The sequence below is a fragment of the Castor canadensis genome, chromosome 17 (assembly GCF_047511655.1).
Source record: "Castor canadensis chromosome 17, mCasCan1.hap1v2, whole genome shotgun sequence".
Lineage (NCBI taxonomy): Eukaryota > Metazoa > Chordata > Mammalia > Rodentia > Castoridae > Castor > Castor canadensis.
This window is the reverse complement of record NC_133402.1, coordinates 23,154,453-23,171,453: the sequence shown is the minus strand read 5'-3', so window position 1 is coordinate 23,171,453 and position 17,001 is coordinate 23,154,453. Positions and strand designations below refer to the sequence as shown.

The window sequence follows — 17,001 nt, the reverse complement described above, 5'->3', positions numbered from 1 at the left end:
ACATGAAAGATATTTTTAGTGTGATAAAAATGTTCTAAAGTTGTATTTTGGTAATGGTTGCACAACTTGGTAAATTTTCTAAAAGCCATTGAAGTGTATATTTCAAACTGGTAAATTTCAAGATATACAAATTGATAGGTAGCAGTTAGACATAAATGGTGGCCACAAGAGGAAGAAAGGAAGAAATCATTGTAATATAACTTCCCAACTCCACTAATCTCTATTTGAGATCAGGTAGCCAGAGCCCAGAGATTAACACAGAATGCTTTGAAATTAGCCACTACCATAAAGTTAATCCACTCTTTACCCAATCACATTCTGCACCTCAACTAGGTGTGCCACAAGGTGGTTTTCACAAGTTTAACAAGCTAGCAGGTCTAGCAGACCTAAGAGCTAGATACAGCAAGGGTTAGAAATTTCAAACAGAAATTCTGTATGAATTAGAGCAGGATATAGTTTACATAGGTAATAGTAAATAGTTTACACAATGTCTCTCTTAACAAGACAATGATCCAAACCCAGAAAATTTTGTCAGGGCCAAAAGGACCCAAAGATAAGAGTTTTCAATAAATATTCCAACCTTAAAATCTGAGCTTTTGTTCTCTCTCTAGAGACAACCCACTTGTAGTCTGTTGAAAGTGTATTCCTTTTCTAATAAGCTTTACTGTTACTTTTACTACATCTTTTGTGTTTTGCTTAAATTCTTCTCCTGCCTGTTGAAAGAACTGAGGTAATTACCAATGCCATTTTTCCAGTAACACAAATTATACCTCTATAAAGCTTTAAAAAAACCTCCTCAGTGAACTAAAGTAGATCTGATGTTTTGGGAATTATTTTTTACCTTCTGTGCCTAGATGACCAGGATTACATTCAAGATTTGTAAATGGACACAACAAAATTAAATGTGCCTCACAGCACTGGAGATGACCATAGGAGGCTTCAGTATTCGGTGTCATGGCTATTTCAGAAAGGAAAGGTCCAAGTTCAGTACTGTGAACCTTTCTGGCTATCTTCCAAAGAAAAAGGCTGGAATGAACTTTGCCTTAGGGTGACACTCCTTGTCACTGATTAACCAGCTCTATAAGGAAGGCTGCTCTGCCAACTTTCTGTTCTGCCTAGAAGAGATCTGGCCAAGCTTTGATGAGCAGAAAAAATGTCCACTCGCTACCACCAAGCTGCTAGTGATAGCTACCTAGAACTTCTGAAAGAGGCTACCAAGCGAGACCTGAATCTTTCTGATGATGATGGCATGACTCCCACTCTGCTGGCAGCCTACCATGGAAACTTGGAAGCCCTGGAAATCATCTGCAGCAGAGGGTAAGTTCAACCTGTAGCTTCTGCTGGAGAGTGAGAATGGGGGATTTTATAGCAGCAGCTGCAAGGGGCGGAGAAGTCAATGTAAATATTCTGCCCTTTCTAGATTGTCTAAATAATTGGCTTTTTTGGAAAGAGAGATTTAAGAAGCTTTCTTCCTCACTGAGAACTGGCACTGTGGGAATGGCTCATCTGTTAGCCATAGGCAGAGAAACTGAACTCTAAAGGTTTGTTACCTGGGAGTGAGGGATGGGGCAGATATTTTAATTCTATGCCCTTTAAAAATCTTTTCCATGAAATTTAAATAGTTGAATTTCTAAAAAGAGGTCACCATTGTACTTGGTTTTCAGTAGTCAAATGATGTGTTATTTTATTTTTTCATCCATGCCACTAAAATCTCACAGTCATTTGTGAGCACTCGATCCCAGTGTGAGTCCATGATTCTTCAATGAATTGCTGGCTTTATAAGTCATAAAAAGGACCTTCAGCTTGTCTTCACTTAACTAGTACATCCACATACACACACACATCCACACAGAGAGAGAGAGAGAGAGAAAGAGAGAGAGAGAGACTGTGTGTGAGAGAGAGACAGAGACCGATAGACAAAAAGAGATTATCTCTACCTCTAAATTTTAATATACGTGTTAGCTAGCTCCTTTCTTCTGCTTGTTCTGCCTGTTACCAGAGGAGCTAGGTAGTGTCGGCAGCTATAATCAAGAAGGATAAAGAAAGGGGGGGAAATGAAAGTGTAAATAAGGGAGTCAACTGAATTCAATTTAACAATATTTTTAAATTTTTATTTTATTGTTTTTACATTATTTGGGCCACCCCTCCCCACCTCCACCTCCCCCCAACCCCCTAACCCCCTCCCAACCCCCCCACCTTCTGGACAGAACCTGTTCTCCAACTTTGTTGAAGAGAAAACATAAGAGATAAGAAGTGTTTTTGCTGGTTTGACATAAAGATAGCTATACAGAGAGATTCCTAGTGTTATTACCATGCATATGTGTATCACAACCCATATTGGTTCACCTCTACCAGTCCTCTTCACTATTTCCTAGTTCCTATCCCATAGTGGCCTCTGCCAGTTTAAGATTACTTTATTCACTCCTTTACAGTGAGCATATCAACCACATTCAAGTTTTAGGTTTCCTCCTCTTTTCCTATTCTCCCGTACCCGGTCTCCCCTTTGTGTATGACCCATGTCCAATAATATTTCTGCATTTGTTTTAGGTCTATAGTCCACATATGAGGGAGAACATGTGATTTTTGGCCTTCTGGGCCTGACTAAATTTCACTTAAGGTGGTGTTCTCCAGTTCCAGCCATTTATTTGTGAATGACAAAATTTCATTCTTCTTTGTGACTGAATAAAATTCCATTGTGTATGAATACACCTTTTCATAATCTATTCATTGGTATTGAGGCATTTTGGCTGTTTCCATAGTTTAGCTATTGTGAATAGTGCTGCAGGTGCCTTTGTAATAACCTGAGTCGCATTCCTTTGGGTATATCCCTAGGAATGGTATTGCTGGGTCATATGGCAGGTCTATGTTTAGTTTTTTGAGAAGCCTCCATATTGTTTTCCATAGTGGTTGTACTAACTTACATTCCCAGCAGTGTATGAGGGCTCCTTCCCCACCCCCTTCATCCTCGCCAACATTTGTTGGTGGTGGTGTTCTTGACAGTAGCACCAATTTAATAATATTTATGTCTGGTATATGCCAGCCTGGTTTTTTTTGTGATGGTGTTTTTTGCCTAGCCAATGGGGACACTGATCAATGAGAAAGATACAGTTCCTACCATTGTGATCAGACTTGAGAGGGGAAGACAAGTCATCCATGATATGTGCTGCAAAAGGGGAAGTAAAGGGCATTAAATGGCCCGGGCATCTATCCCAGGAAGGGTGAGCAAAGGCTTTTCCTGAGAGGAATGCTTTAGAGCTGGGATTCTTAAGATGAGAAGGAGTTGCCCAGGCAAAGATGGAAGGAAGATTGCTTCTCCTAAGACAGAGCACTGTGCATTCTAGGAAGTGAAGAAGTTGAGTGTGGCTGGACGTAGCTTGAGTAGGTTCAGGGCAGTATAAGAGTTAAAACCAGATCAGAAAGAGTCTTGAAAACCCCATTAAGGAGTTGAACTTCATCCTAAGGGCCAGGGAAGCCTTGTCTTGTGTTTATGCAAGGGAACCAAGGAGTTGATTCGGGTTTACAAATGTTGCTCTGGTGATTGTTATAGAGGTCAGAGAGAATGTCCAGGAGCTCTTTTAATTTCTAAGATGAATTAGGCTGGGGTGGTGGCAGGGAATGGGTAGCCATGCATGGATTTGAGTAGACTGTAGTTGTGAAATTATAGTGATTGACTGAATGTGGGCAGATAAAGAGGACACTCAATGCCCAGGTTCTGGTGTAAACAACTTGTAGCTGTTGATGCCCTTTACTGAAGTGGGACACATTAGGAAAAACAGAAGAGCCCAGGTTCAAGAGAGTTCTGGGGTTGAGAACCAAATGAGGAAGCGAGTAGAGTTGATATTCTCTATCCCTTTTGTTTGATTTAAGACTTTCTTTTCCCGGACATCCACCGTCCTCAGCTAGCCTTCTCTAGACTATAACACTGGACTATTTCACCTCTTTTCCCATTCAGACTAAGCTTCACATAGTTTCTTAATGTATAAAAGCATATACACCCTTCTTCACAAAGTGCAAAATGCCAGTTACTTCAAAACAGTGAGAGAATTTGTCCTCCTCCAAGAGGGCTTGAGATTCTTGCTCTACTTTAAATGGTGATATTTACATTTTTTAATCTTCTTTATAAGCCTGAAGTGTTTTCTTATAATAATTGTTCTGCTGGTCTTTAATTACAAAAGTAACATAAGCAACCCAGTAAAATCAAACCACACATATGCATACAAAATACAAAGAAACAAAGTCCTATAATGTCATGCTATTAACATTTATATATTTTCTATATAGTATGTATAAATATACATATATATATTATGTTAAAATGCTGCTACAATTTAATTTTCAGGAACTTTTAGTATTCTAGTCAACAAATCAATTTCTTAGGCAGTTTCTCTTGAGCAAACAACTTTTTTCTAGTCTAAACAGTACTGTGATGATTATTCTTCTACATAAATCTTTGCTCATACTTTGTTGAAAATAAATTCCCCAAAGTGCAAATTCTGAATCAATTGGCATATATCTTTGTTCATTTGTGCTACAATAATAGAATACCTCATACTGGGTAATTTATGAGGAAAAGAAACATATTTCTCACAGTTCTAGAAGCTGAGAAGTCCTTGATCAAGGCACCAGCAGGTTTAGTGCCTAAAGAGAACCTAGTCTCTGCTTCCAAAATGGCATCATATTGCTGCATCTTTCAGAGGAGAGGATTGCTGTGTCCTCATATGGGAGAAGGGACAGTGGGGCAAAGAGGCAAATTCCCCCTATCAGGCTTATTCATAAAGGCAGAGCGCTCATGACTCAATCAGCTCCTAAAGGCCATACCTTGTAATACTGTTATGTGGAGATTAAATTTTAACATGAATCTTGAGGATATATCCAGTCAAATCATAACTGCATGCATTCAATTTAAGGACTTTTTGGGGTGTATTGGCAAAATGTCTTTCAGAAAGTGAGTACTCATTTTTGCTAATATAATAGGTCCAAATAGTAAGTCAGCATGACTTTAATGTTATTTGGTTACTGGTGAGGTTGACTATTAGATGTTTTTACATTTAGTGGCCATTGCATCTCCACTTTTGTGAACTACATATTTGTAACCTGTTCCTTTTCTATACGGGGGTCATCAGCATTTCTCACTGAATTATAAAAATGCTTTTTAAAGTTAACAGTATCAACTCTTTGTTGTATATATTATGAATACTTTTATGTTTAATAATTCATATTTAAACTGATAGTTTAAATATAATGCAACTATAGATATATGTATACTTTTAAGTACATATATATTTAAGTATTTATATATACTACTAAGCACATACAAGTCTGTCAATCTTTGCTATATAATTATAATTTTGAGGTCACTCATTCCTAAATATTGACTAATATTTTTTTCAGTACTTTTTCAGTTTCATTTTTTATCTTAAATATTTTATTCATGTATAATTTATGTACTTATTTATTTGGTAGCACTGGGGTTCGAACTCATGGCCTCATGCTTGCTAGGCTATTATTGCTTGAACCACTCCACCAGCCTTTTTTTATGATGGGTTCTTTTTAGATAAGGTTCACTGCTGCTGCCCAGGCTGGCTTTGAACCATGATCCTCCTGATCTCTGCCTCCTGAGTAGCTAGGATTTACAAGTGAGCCACTGGTGCCTGGCTATAATTTATTTTAAGATCTGAGATTATGATTTAACTGTACATTCTCCATGATTTTAATCATTTATCCCAACATAATTTGTTATATAGTCCGTCCTTTTCTCCTCTAATTTGACAGGAGTAACAATTTCTTTCAATGTAATATAAAAATCCACTCCATTTATTTATATTTATTATACACTAGCTATGGGCATAGAAATACGTCTAACCCTGCCTTTTTTAAAAAATTTTTTTGTCAGCCTTAGGGTTTGAACTCAGGGACTCATGCTTGCTAGGCAGGCAGTCTTTCCCCTTGAGGCTTTCCACCAGCCTAGCCCTGCAATTTCTAGTCCTTCTTTCTCAACTCTTCTTTCCTCATTGATCTACTCCATCCCAGATTTTTTTTCTTCACTCTTAAGAACATTTAAGACTGCTGTGTTAAGTTGGTGTGGAATAGGTTGGACACAGTCTGTGGAGGTTTTTAGAGGTCACCTCCCATTTTGACAACAGCAGGTCTTTAGGAGCTAACGTGAGATCGAATTTCAACTAGATTTAAGGGGATTAAAGAGCAAAGGAAATTAAAACATGAATTTAGTTCATCAGTTGTTGAAGTTCATTCTAGCCTGATGATTTATTTCTCATTAGCTAATTGATACAATAGATTCCATGGGAACCATTAATATCCAAACTCTGGCTTCCTGAGAAAGCTCTTTTTCAAGTTTAAAGATGGAAAACAACCACTCTATGTATTATCCTACTGTAGGAAGTTTAATGCCCAATTAAAATTTTTTTCTTTTGTCTCTAAAGGATATATGAAACCTTTTGTTTTTATTTTACTTTCTAAATATAAATGCTCCTCAACTCACAAAGGGGTCACATCCCAATTCACTTTGTGTTCAAAAGTGGAAAATATATTGTGCCTAATGTACAAACATCATTGCTGAGCAACAGAGTACTGTAGAGTATTGGCTGTTTACCCTCGTGTTATGGTGGCTCTCTGCTGCCCCTCAACACTATCCTAGGAAAAGATCAAACTCTAGAACTTGGTGCTGTTTCTTCTGAATACTTAACTTTTGTACCACCATAAAATTAAAAAAATCTTAAATTCAAATATCTAAGTTGAAGACCGTCTATAAAATCTTCCAGACTTTTCACTTTGAGCATATGCACACATATGTACATTTTTCTCCCTTAAAGAGGCAGTCATACAAACTGTACTGAAACCTTCTAATCATTAAACAATATATCATAGGTCATTTGCACTTAAAAGTTGAGAGCTGGTAGATGAGGTGGTTCAAGTCTGTAATCCTAGCCACTCAGGAGGCAGAGATTGGGAGGATCATAATTTGAGGCCAACCCAGGCAAAAAGGTGTGTCAAAGACCCTATCTCAATCAATGGTTGGGTATGTTGGCACATGCCTGTTATCTCCAGCTGTGAGAGGAAGCACAAATAGGAGGATCGTGGTCCAGGCCAGTCTGGGCATGGAGCAAGACCCTATCTCAAAAATAACCAAAGCCAAGAGAGGTAGGGGAGTGGCTCAAGGGGTAGAGTACCTGCCTAGCAAGTAAAGGGCTGAGTTCAACCCCTAATACCACCAAAAAAAAAGAGGTGAGATCCATGCCACTGTTTTTCATGAGTATATGATATTTTGTTTTATGGTTTCATTGTTATTTATTTATTTATTTAGAATTAACAAAAACTGCATATTGCCAGGTGTGGTGGTACACTCCTGTAATCCCAGCACTCCAGAGGCTTAGGAGTTCAATGATGGCCTGGACTATACAGCATACAGTATGATGTTTTGAAATATACATGATGGAATGACTAAATCAAACTAATTATATGCATCACTTTGTATACTTACTTTTTTGTGGTGAGAACACTTAAAATCTATTCTCTTAGCAATTTTCAAGTATATAGTACATTATTATTAACTGCAGACAGTGTGGTACAATGCACAGATCATTTGAACTTGTTCATCCTAACTGAAATTTTGTATACTTTGATCAATATCTTCTCAATCCCCCTCCCCATTCCCAATCACTTTATGAGGCTTCTGTGAGTTCCACTTTTGTAGATTCCACATGTAACTAAGATCAAATAGCATTTGTCTTTCTCTGCCTGGTTGATTTCACTAAATATAATGTTCTTCAGGTTTATCCATGTTGTCACAAATGACAGGATTTTCTTTTTTTTTAAGGCAGACTATTGTGTATTGCATTGTATATATATATACACACACATATATATTTTTTCTTCATTCATCCACTGTATTCATCGTGAATCAGTTGCCTATTCATGACATTTAATTCCTTCTCAATATTTGTTTTTCTATCAAACCCTTTTTGCCTGCTATAGTCTTTAACTGTTATAAAGAAAGTTGAGATAGGCATTCTTGCTCATTCAGCTTTGCCCAAGGGTCTGACATTTCCTTAGGATAAATTCCTAAAAGTAGAATAGTTGATTCAAAGCATTGCTGTGTTTTAAAATCTTTTGACACAAGCTGTGCCAGGAAATTTGAACCACCCGTTTCCTCCAGTGTCATTCCTTCCTCACAGTCCTATTAAAACCAAGTACTAATATTTTCTGAAATCATTACCTAGCTGAAAGGCAAAATGGCAGTGCACTGCTTTAATTTTTTCTTTGGTTATTATGAGTCCAAGTAATTCCTTTTTATGTAGAAAAATATTTTTGAAAGAATTATTGTTTCCTGAAAACTTCACAAAAAATCAAATCAACTTCAAAAGGAGAAATGGGAATGGAAGATGCTTAGAGTAATTTAATTTAAATAAATTGCCTATTTAGTGACAATACCAGCCAACTTTAAAAATGATTGCCTAAATGCACTGATTTAGTAAAAGTTAAGGGTCAAACATGGATTATTTAAACATCTCCTCAGTTTGTTGTTGAGCAAAGAAAACCAGGAAAAAAAAATCAACACTGGAATGAATTTATGCCAAGGAAAACCAGAGTATCAATGTTGAATTCAGATCATCAAAAGATGAAGACCAGTTTGGAAATGCCTGGGCAGGGATCTGCAATAGTTCTACTAAGAAATGTGAATTTAGAAAGATCCCATGAAGCTTGTTAGTATAAATTATTTTTATTTAAGTTTTAAATCAATTTAGAAAGTTGTCTTTAAATAGAATTTTTGCAAGTAGAAATAGCTTAGATACACTAGGAAAACTCGTGAATCTATCTTACTGACAATTTCATTTGTAAATATGGAATTTTGCATGTGAAATTTCTCTAAAGAAGACCCACCTCAAGGCCAGGCATTATAGCTTACATCTGTAATCTCACCTACTCAAGAGGCAGAGATCAGAAGGATCACAGTTGAAGGCTAGCCCATGCAAAAGACCCCATCTCAACCAATGAAAGCTGGACACCTTGATGAATTCCTGCCATCCCACCTATGCAGGAGGTGTAGGTATACGTACAGTAGTCCAAGCAAAAGTGAGACCCTACTTGAAAAACAAAAGTGAAAAGGGCTGGAGTCATGGCTCAAGTGCAATAAGGCCCTGAGTTCAAATCCCAGTACCAAAAAAGAAACCAGTCTTTGCAATCATCTCAGACTTTTCTTGTGTTCTTTCTCCTATCTTTAAAGTGTCATTTAGGATTCATGAATATGGGAAAATTCCACCAGGCTATGACCTTAAAAACATTGATTTAACCCAGACTTCTTAATTCCCATTCACTTCCCCTTATAACTCACTCCTCCCAATAATTTCTTTTTTAGCTGATTCAGTGCAAGGACAATTTCAGGCAAATTTAATCAGTATGTCTTTGTTTTTGTCTATAGTAATGTCTTGGATATTTTACAGTCTCCCTTTTGTGTCTAGGCTACTTAAAGAGTCTTTTGAATGTGGTTAAAATAAATAAAAAGTGAAACCACATGGGTGTTTGGGGGAGTGTGAGGCACCGTGCCCCCCTAAGATGTATAACTGTGCCAGGGTTGAAAGGGGTCTCCTTTCATCCCAAACAATGAAATCAAGCTAACTTCCCAGAGCCTTTTCGAAAGAGGCTGCCCAAAAAAACTGCTGTTTTTCACTTTCCTTAGATTCAGTTTCATTTTCTTTCCTCCCCCTTTCCATTTCTTTCCCTTACCCCTACTTCCATGCACTGGGGCCACACTGATGTACACTCTGGTTTCCCCAAATATGCAGGCAACAACACTCATCCAGGCATCTACTCCAGCTGGGCTTTCTGTGTGGAAGGAGGCTGCCAGTTTATCAGCTGAATTGTATCCATGAATGTGTTTTATTTGAAATTCACTGTATTTTTCTTTTTAAATTTGAACCAACATTTAGAAAAATTCCATGAAGTTTGGGATTTCTGACTTCCTTTTAAAAATGGAAGTTCTGACAACATTGTTTCTGCTTTCATTCAAGGCATCACCAGTCACAGATGAGCTAAAGCTGTTCTTTCTAGAAGGACCATACATTTAACTGTGGTCTTGTTCAAACAACAAACTTGGCCTCATTCAGTTACTTAGATCACCTGCCTAGCTTCTTTGGTTTGGGTTTGAGATTTCTGCTAGGAGATTTAGACCATAAAAGGGTGAGGAAACATAGACTTTACCGTCCTGGGCAAATTATCTAATTAGGGAAGCAGAGCATAGATACTTGACAAGTTAAGACTATCAGTGTTGAAAAACCACAAGAGCCATTGTGCTGCTGGAGATTTACTAGAAGACCATGAGAAAAATAAATAGATGAAATTACGGATTATGATTTTAGAGACCAGGGAAATGATAAGTAATGTCTATTGAATATGTACTGTGTAACAAGCACTTTCCTATAGTTTATGTATATTAACTTATTTAATTCATGTAACAACTCCAAGTAGGTAGTATTGTTATTATCAATATACAGATGAGGAAACTGAGTCCTAGAAAGGTTAAGCTTGAGGACTTGTGGCTGGTTAAGTTTGGAAAAGCTAAAGTATGTTAATGTAAGACTATGTTGGCCTGGGGCCATAACTCAGTGTTAGAACACTTGCCTCCCATGAGCAAGGCTCTGGGTTCCATCCCCAGCACTGCAAAAACAAAACCAAAAAAACCAAAGTGTGGCAAATCAGTAAGCTCTCTAAGACTTATTTTACTTTTGTGATAATGATTCTTGCCTTCCTTCTCTAAGTGGGAGATTGTGGTGGTTGGTGATGGGCAGTGATCACTGAAAGTGCTGAAAAGCATGAAGCAGCAGACTGATTCATCAAATTATAGGACACTTAGGACACTGGCTGGGCTGCAATAATTAATGCAGTTCTTCCCAAGCACATAGTGAGTGCATGAGTCACTTGTTAAACTATGGGTTCTGATTTGATAAGTCTGAGCAGTGGCCCCAAATTCTGCATTTCTGACAAAATCATAGACAGTGTTGCTGCTGCTGTTGACTGGGGACCAGACTCTGAGTAAGAAGGATGTACTCAAAGAGGAAGGGTTACGATGCATTATCAGGTCATTTATAAGTGTAAATCTTTTTGTCGCTGCTTTCTGTTTATTAGCTGTGTTAAGATGACCTTTCGGACTCATTCTCCTGTCCTTCCTGGGCCCTGTATTTGCACCTCAAGTCTCACAGGAGATGAGCTGGTAGCATGGGGGCAGGATCCAGTAGGCATTCACTCACTCCACAAATCTGTGTTGAGAATCTACCATGTCTCTGTTTCTGTGTCAGGCATTAGGTCTGTGGCCTTAGTGCCATCATAGTACCCTTGGATCCACCTTAAACTCTTGTAGGACTATTCACTTGTATGATATTAGAAGTAAGTTGAGGAATAAGTATGAATAGGATTGTAGCAGACATTGTTTACTATGCACTCAACATCTATTCCTCTCCTATCTTGCTGCTAGGGTCCAGTTTTGCATAGTTGTTTGTTTCCCCACATGTGACTCAGACAAGAGTAGCTTTTACCAGCTTGTCAGAGGTTACTGCAAAATTTTCAGAAAGTTTGAGAGTCAGTTAATAAAATAACATATTATAAACTTACCATTTAATAATCTATTTAAAAGGTAATACACAAAGTTCATCAGTTCATAGTTATTTTACTATTATCTATGATCTTAACATTATACATGTCTGAGCCAAGTGCCAGTAGCTCATGCCTGTAACCCTAGTTACTTGGGAGGCTGAGATTGGGAGGATTATAGTTCGAGGCCAGCCTGGGGAAATATTTCACGAGACCCTAGCTTCAAAATAACCATAGCAAAATGGATTGGAGGTGTGGCTAAAGTGATAGAGTGCCTACTTTGTAAGTGTAAAGCCCTGAGTTCAAACCCCAGTCCCACCAAAAAAAAAAAAAAACAACCATTATGCATGTCCATTATATCTGTTCAGTGATGGCACATTGGTAACTTGAAATTTGTCACATTTACATCACAGAAACTGGCACAGGCTATAAATCAGGGCCTTGATTTTTTTCTTGAATGGAGCAGTTATTGAATATTTACTGGTATACCATTGGATGATCTCATTACTAGCTTTAGGGGGGAAATTGTAAGGATCTATATTACACATCCCCTTAGGCATGTGACCAGTTCTGGCCAATGAGATATGAAAGTTGCTATGTGGGGGGAGTTTCTTAAGGAAAGCTTTTCCTGCCTCTAAAAAGGAGTCATGAGATAAAGATGGACTCTTTCTCTTTCTGGCTATCTGGTATCTAGACTTACAGCAGATATCATCTGTCAGTGTCAAGGCAGGATGAATACGCTTGCACTAACATGCATTTTTTTTTCTTTTGGTAGTGGTACTGGGGTTTGAACTCAGGGCCTCACACTTGATAGGCAAGTGAGTTACCACTAGAGTCACTCTGCTAGCCCTACTACATACATTTTGTTTATTATTTTTATTTTTATTTTTCCTTTGGGACCTCATGTTCAGAGGAAAAAGTTTAATATGCAACTTTTATATTTTCTGTTCTAGAGGTGACCCGAATCGATGTGACATCTGGGGAAATACTCCTTTACATTATGCAGCCTCCAATGGCCATGCCCACTGTGTCTCATTCTTGGTCAACTTTGGTGCCAACATCTTTGCCCTAGATAATGACTTGCAGTCTCCACTGGATGCTGCGGCCAGCAGGGAGCAGAATGAATGCATTGCTCTCCTGGATAAGGCTGCCACTGCCCTGAATATCACGAACCCCAGGAAGGTCACCAGGCTGAAGGAACAGGCTCAGAAGAATGCCAGGAGGCAGATCAGAGAGTGTGAAAAGCTCCAGGAGAAGCACCAAAATAAGATGACCCACACATTCAGCAAGGAGGACCCCAGGATGCCTTCCTCCAGGTCATCCTTTTCAAATCTTTCTGCTTCCGGTACATTTGGATCACTGCCTAAGAGCATTAAAGACACCCTCCAGTTAAAATTCAGGAAGAACAAAGACACAGCAGAGCAGGTGGGGAAGGAAGGCAGAAGTGGGCAGAAGAATGTGATGGAAGTGTTTAGAGAGGAGGAGGAAGACTCGGGGGATTTCAAAGAGAAGCTCCAGTTCTCAGCAGAGGATGACAACGATGTGCAACATGAGTCCATTCTCAATCGTCCAGGTCTAGGAAGTATTGTTTTTGGAAGGAACAGAGTATCAAGCCCAGAAGATATCTCTTACATAAAGAGGGAGTTGGGATTTAAAATGTCCAGTGAATTGCTCCAAAGACAAGGAGCAGCAGAGGCTAATGAAGCTGAGATTGATGAAGAAGAAGAGGAAAATGGCCTTCAAAGTGATCTGCCTTGGGATGAGGAAGAAGTGGAGTGGGAAGAAGATGTGGTTGATGCAACTCCCCTGGAAGTGTTCTTGCGGTCCCAGCACCTGGAGGAATTCCTTCCCATTTTCATGAGAGAGCAGATTGATCTAGAAGCTCTGTTGCTTTGCTCTGATGAGGACCTTCAGAACATACAAATGCAGCTGGGGCCCAGGAAGAAAGTTCTTAATGCCATAGACAAAAGGAAGCAGGTGCTGCAGCAGCCTGGGCAGCTGGTCGACACTAACCTCTGATGGAGAGTGTTGGTTCACCAGGGTGAGGCTGCAGCACTGGGGTGAAGCTGTGGCCCACTGGAAGCACTTGGGCAGCACCCTGTCTCTACCCAATGCCAGACCACTGAAAGTAAGCCTAGGGTTTCAAAGATGCCTTCCTAAGAAAGAGGCCCAGACTCTATTCTGGGAAATAATTTATGCCTAGGCAAATAAACCACTCCTGAGCAATTCAAGGGGAACTTGGAGCAAGAAAACAGCATGTCTCTTTAATTATCTTTTTGTTACTTCTGAATAAAGAAATGGTCAAATGGGTGACCGAAAAGTGAAAGAAATTTACTTTTCTAACTCTTGGAGTTTAAATGATAATTTCTTATCACACTAGCCTACTGCTTATTTTCTGATCTGCATAGTCTGAAGATTCTAATTGGTTCTATCCTGAGCTCCATGTCTTTGCCTGTTGGCAGAGACTACATTTCCTCACTGACATTGACCTGAGAATCGATGCCCAACTTAAATGCATTTAACCTTTTAGCCGATGTTTACAAGTACTGGAAATGGGTTTATAGTACTCCTGCCTGAGAACAGGGATAGAGTGGCAGGGAGGGAAACTGAAGAGAGAATGTAGGGTGTCTTTTGTGGACTGAATTGTGTCCCCCCCACACTAAAATTCGTATGTTGGAGCTCTAATGTCAAGGGACTTTAAAGTGATGATTAAGCATAAATAAAATCATAAGGATGGGGTTTTAATTCCCTATGACTAGTGTCCTTATAAGAAGAGGAGGCTATACCCAGGATGTGCTCACACATAGAAGAAAAGGTCACGTGAGAGCCCAGCAAGAAGACAACTATCTTCAGCCAAAGAGAATGGCTTCAGTAAAATCCACATTTACCAGCATCTTGATTTTGGACTGTTAGCTCCAGAGCTGTGAAAAAAAATTTTCTGTTGCTTAAGCCACTCTATTTATAATGTTTTGTTATGGCAGCCTGAGCTGACTAATACAGTATATAAGCAAGGGAGTGGTGAAAGAGAGAAAAAAGAATATGGAAAAATACCTGACCTATTTTGTGATTTTTCTAAGGGTTAAGTGCCTCCTAAAACTTGAAAAGGGGGGAAATCTGGGTTTTTTTAGGGAATCCTGACTGTAAATTTTACATGTTCATGCTTATTATGTGTATATCTTTTTTTGTTGTTTAGAACCATTGCTGCGCGTCTGAACAAATGTATGTTATACTTTGGATCCTAAATGTACCCAAAGGCCCATGTGCTACAGGCTTGGTTACTAGCCCATGGAGGTATTGGGAGGGGGTGGAAACTTTAAAAAGTAGGACTAGTACAAGGAAGTGAGGTCACCAGGGGCAAGCCCTCTGCCCCTAGCTTTCTGGTTGCTATGAGGCAAACATTTCCTCTGTCACATGCTTCTACCATAATGTTTTGCCTTGCCACAGCCCCAAATGCAATGGGGTCAAGTGATCATGTACCAAGACCTCTGAAAACATGAGCCCAAATAAACCTTTCCTCTTTAAGTTGATTTCCTCAGGTATTTTGTTACAGCAATGAACAGCTGACTAACACAAGTGTGGGTTCCACAGTATAAACTAGCAACATTGCTGCTGATAGTTTTTGAAAGGCAATCCCAAATCCAAATGAAACCCCTAATAAGTAGCTATTTCACTGGAATTTTATAACCAGGCTTTTTTTCAAGTAGAATTTACCATTGATTGTGTATACAATATAGAAACAGCTGTTTGTGTTCAACTGCTTTCTAATTCACATCTGTTTGGTTTACTTCAAGAGGCAATGTGGTGGATATAAGCTTCCAGATGATACAGGTGCTCAAATCTGTTGAACAATTGATTGGCTCATTCTTTCCTGATGGATGAATTCAAGAAGCTTGTCAGTTATTAGATAAATGTGTTGCATTAGAGGATAATTATGTTTGCAAATGCTGTTTTGTTCTGTACAAACTGAAATTGTACTTGTCTCAGTAATATACACAAAACAGTTGGTATACAGCAGGCACTCAAAACATTTGTAGTCTGGACTTGCCTCTATTGTACATCATTTCTGTGGATACCAGAACCCCCTCTTCACAATATTCCCCTGAATCTTTCCTTCCCTAACTTACATAATGAGAAGTCATCAGTTGGGTTGGGAAAAATAAGCCTAAATATATGACTCTCACCACTTTTTGGGAGCTAGCTCTAGGTCACCAGACACTTTTATGCTCTTCTTGGGGGCTGTTAGTCTCCTATGATTTACAGAATTAATAAGTGAGGTTCTAATCATTCTTAGTATTGAATATTCAGTCTCTCCATTATGTTATAAAAGGATCTATAGTATGTTATAAAACCTTAAGAATTCCAAATCTTTTTTTATGAACAGCAAAATTTATTTCTCACGGTTTGGGAGTCCAAGAAGAAGGTGCAAGGGCCTTGCTTCCTGGCTTATGGATGGCAGGCACCTTCTTGCTGTGTCCTCTCATGACAGAAGGGGCAAGGCAGCTCTCTGGGGCCACCTTTATAAGGACAATGACCTATTTATGAGGGCTCCTCTCTCATGGATGATCACTTCCCAAAGGCCATACTTCTTAATGCTACCACTCTGGAGGTTAGGACTCAACATGTGAATTTTGGGGGAGGGGCACAATCAAGAATTCCAAATCTTTCAAAGTGAACTCCAACAAAAGGACCCTAAGAGAAGATGCTAGAGTAATAGAAAGGCAGAAACAAAGATAAAGTATGATCCAGGATGAGTTTCAAAAGTTCACTGATGCCAGGTACTATGGCTGATGGTTGTAATCCTAGCTACTTGGGAGGTGGAGACCAGAAGTATCAATGTTCAAGGCCAGCCCCAGGAAAAAAGCAAGACCCCCCATCTCAACACACAAGCTGGTACATGACTGTAATCCCAGCTACAAGGGAAGCTTAGGTAGGAGAATTATGGCCTGAGGCCAGCCACTGGCACAAAGCTTAAGACCCTATTTGAAAAATAACTAAAGCAAAATAGAGCTGGGAACATGGCTCAAATGTAGGGTACCTGCCTAGCAAGCATGAGGCTCTGAGTTCAATCCCCAAAATCAACAATAGAAAAAGTTCACTGATTTCAGACCTCCATCTCTTAGAAGCTTACAATATCTCAATCCAATGATATTTGAGCCCTAACAGCCTCCTACATACTCTGCCTTTTTCCCCTCCTATTTACTCTGACACAAAAGTCAATAAGAAAGGCAAGCAGCTGGGAGAATTTCATTGAAGAGAGGAATTTGAGAAGTTATGTTTGGTGTTTATATTTTGGAGTATCATATAAATACAAGTTGGTTTTATGGTTGTAATTCCTACAACTGAACTACCAGTCCAGACTATTGTTTTGAGCTTCAAATTCATAAGCCCAGGTCTTACTTG

At 38.9% G+C, this 17,001-nt stretch overlaps 1 protein-coding gene across 1 annotated transcript; it reads left to right on the top strand.

The window, feature by feature from the left end:
• Window positions 1–907: 907 nt before the first annotated feature.
• Window positions 908–15,355, top strand: Anks4b (ankyrin repeat and sterile alpha motif domain containing 4B). Its single transcript, XM_020156106.2, has 2 exons — window positions 908–1,317; window positions 12,555–15,355. The coding sequence occupies exons 1-2, from the start codon at window positions 1,154–1,156 to the stop codon at window positions 13,618–13,620; spliced, it is 1,230 nt and encodes a 409-aa protein (XP_020011695.1). The 5' UTR covers window positions 908–1,153; the 3' UTR covers window positions 13,621–15,355.
• The last annotated feature ends 1,646 nt before the right edge of the window (window positions 15,356–17,001 follow it).

Bases quoted from the DNA above. Each gene is read 5' to 3' on its own strand.
- Anks4b (XM_020156106.2), top strand. From the start codon at position 1,154: ATGTCCACTCGCTACCACCAAGCTGCTAGTGATAGCTACCTAGAACTT. The intron at 1,318-12,554 runs GTAAGTTCAACC...TTTCTGTTCTAG, and splicing joins GAAATCATCTGCAGCAGAGG to AGGTGACCCGAATCGATGTG.